This window comes from Papaver somniferum, chromosome 3, assembly GCF_003573695.1.
Source record: "Papaver somniferum cultivar HN1 chromosome 3, ASM357369v1, whole genome shotgun sequence".
Taxonomy (NCBI): Eukaryota; Viridiplantae; Streptophyta; class Magnoliopsida; order Ranunculales; family Papaveraceae; genus Papaver; species Papaver somniferum.
In genome coordinates, this window is record NC_039360.1 from 190995302 (window position 1) to 190996668 (window position 1367).

At 37.5% G+C, this 1367-nt stretch overlaps 1 protein-coding gene across 1 annotated transcript; it reads left to right on the forward strand.

Annotated features, from left to right (window-relative positions):
- The first annotated feature begins 227 nt into the window (after positions 1-227).
- On the forward strand, positions 228-869 carry LOC113360452. The gene is made up of 2 exons (XM_026603961.1): positions 228-561; positions 736-869. The coding sequence occupies exons 1-2, from the start codon at positions 228-230 to the stop codon at positions 867-869; spliced, it is 468 nt and encodes a 155-aa protein (XP_026459746.1).
- The last annotated feature ends 498 nt before the right edge of the window (positions 870-1367 follow it).

Below are 1367 nucleotides of genomic sequence, written 5' to 3' on the forward strand. Positions count from 1 at the left end.
ATTCGAATGGAAAATTTTATGTACTTCTTGTTGTGGATTATGTTTCAAAATGGGTGGAAGCTAAAGCCACCCATACTAATGATTCTCAAGTTGCTTGCGAGTTTGTGAAGGAATATATTTTCTCCCGACATGGTACACCACGAGTGGTTATCAGTGATGGAGGTTCGCACTTCAAGAAATTCTTTCATGCTCTCCTCAAGAAGTACAACATTATACACAAGATTGGTATGCCGTATCACCCACAAACTAGTGGGAAAGCTGAAGTTTCAAATCGTGAAATTAAGTCCATTCTGGAGAAAACTGTCAATACTACAAGAAAAGATTGGAGCTTCAGGCTTAATGACGCACTTTGGGCGTATAAAACGGCGTACAAGACACCAATTGGTATGTCTCCATATCGTTTGGTGTATGGCAAAGCCTGTCATCTCCCTGTTGAACTTGAGCATAAGGATTTTTGGGCGGTAAAAACGTATAACATGGAATATGATGAAGTTGGGAAACAGAGGAAGCTACAAGTCAATGAGCTGGAGGAAATACGTAATGATGCTTACGAGAGCTCTCGTATATACTAGGAAAAGACGAAGTTATTTCACGACAAAATGACTTCTCGAAAAAGTTTTGTTGTGGGGCAAAAAGTTCTTTTATTTAATTCTTTTCTTAAGTTATTTCCTATAAATCTAAGGTCCCGATGGGTGGGACCATTTGTTGTTACTAATGTTTTTCCTCATGGTGTAGTTGAAATCTCTAGTCCCAAAACTGGGAAAAGTTTCAAGATCAACGGCCATAGACTGAAGCCATACTACGAGAACTTCACTACAATGGATGTAGATGAGATTGAGCTTCGTTATTTTCTCCCTCTGGAGGAGTAATATGAATGAGTGCTAAGTCGGGCTGAGGACGATAAACTAAGCGCTGAATGGGAGGCAACCCACTGGTTTTGTAATTCTATCTTTATCTTTTTTTTTCATATCATATTTGGATTTCCCACCTTATTTTACTTTGGATGACTCAATTACATTGAGGACAATGTAAAGTTTAAGTGTTGGGGAGTATTTTGCATATAGAGTTTTTAGCTTTTTAGAGTCGATTTTTTTTCAAAATTTTTTGTAAATATTTGCATAAAAACCTCCAACTTGTAGAGATTTTAGAGTCACTATCATACTTCTAGGTATGTTTACATAGAGAATTATGACCGACATAACTGAACTTGGAAGTGTTAGGGAACTACGTTCGGATCTCTTTAGTTGTTAGAGTGTTAAATAATGGATTTAATCATGCCGGTGGCAAATGAGGTGCAGGGGGAATGCATTATTAGAGTTGTTGATCAATCATTAGTGGAGACTACCTATTTTCAATCAACAGAGGCA

What these genes read in the sequence shown, in the direction of transcription:
- LOC113360452 (XM_026603961.1), top strand. Translation starts at nt 228, where the DNA reads ATGCCGTATCACCCACAAACTAGTGGGAAAGCTGAAGTTTCAAATCGT. An exon ending in TGATGCTTACGAGAGCTCTC is followed by an intron (nt 562 to 735) that starts GTATATACTAGG and finishes CTCATGGTGTAG; the next exon opens with TTGAAATCTCTAGTCCCAAA.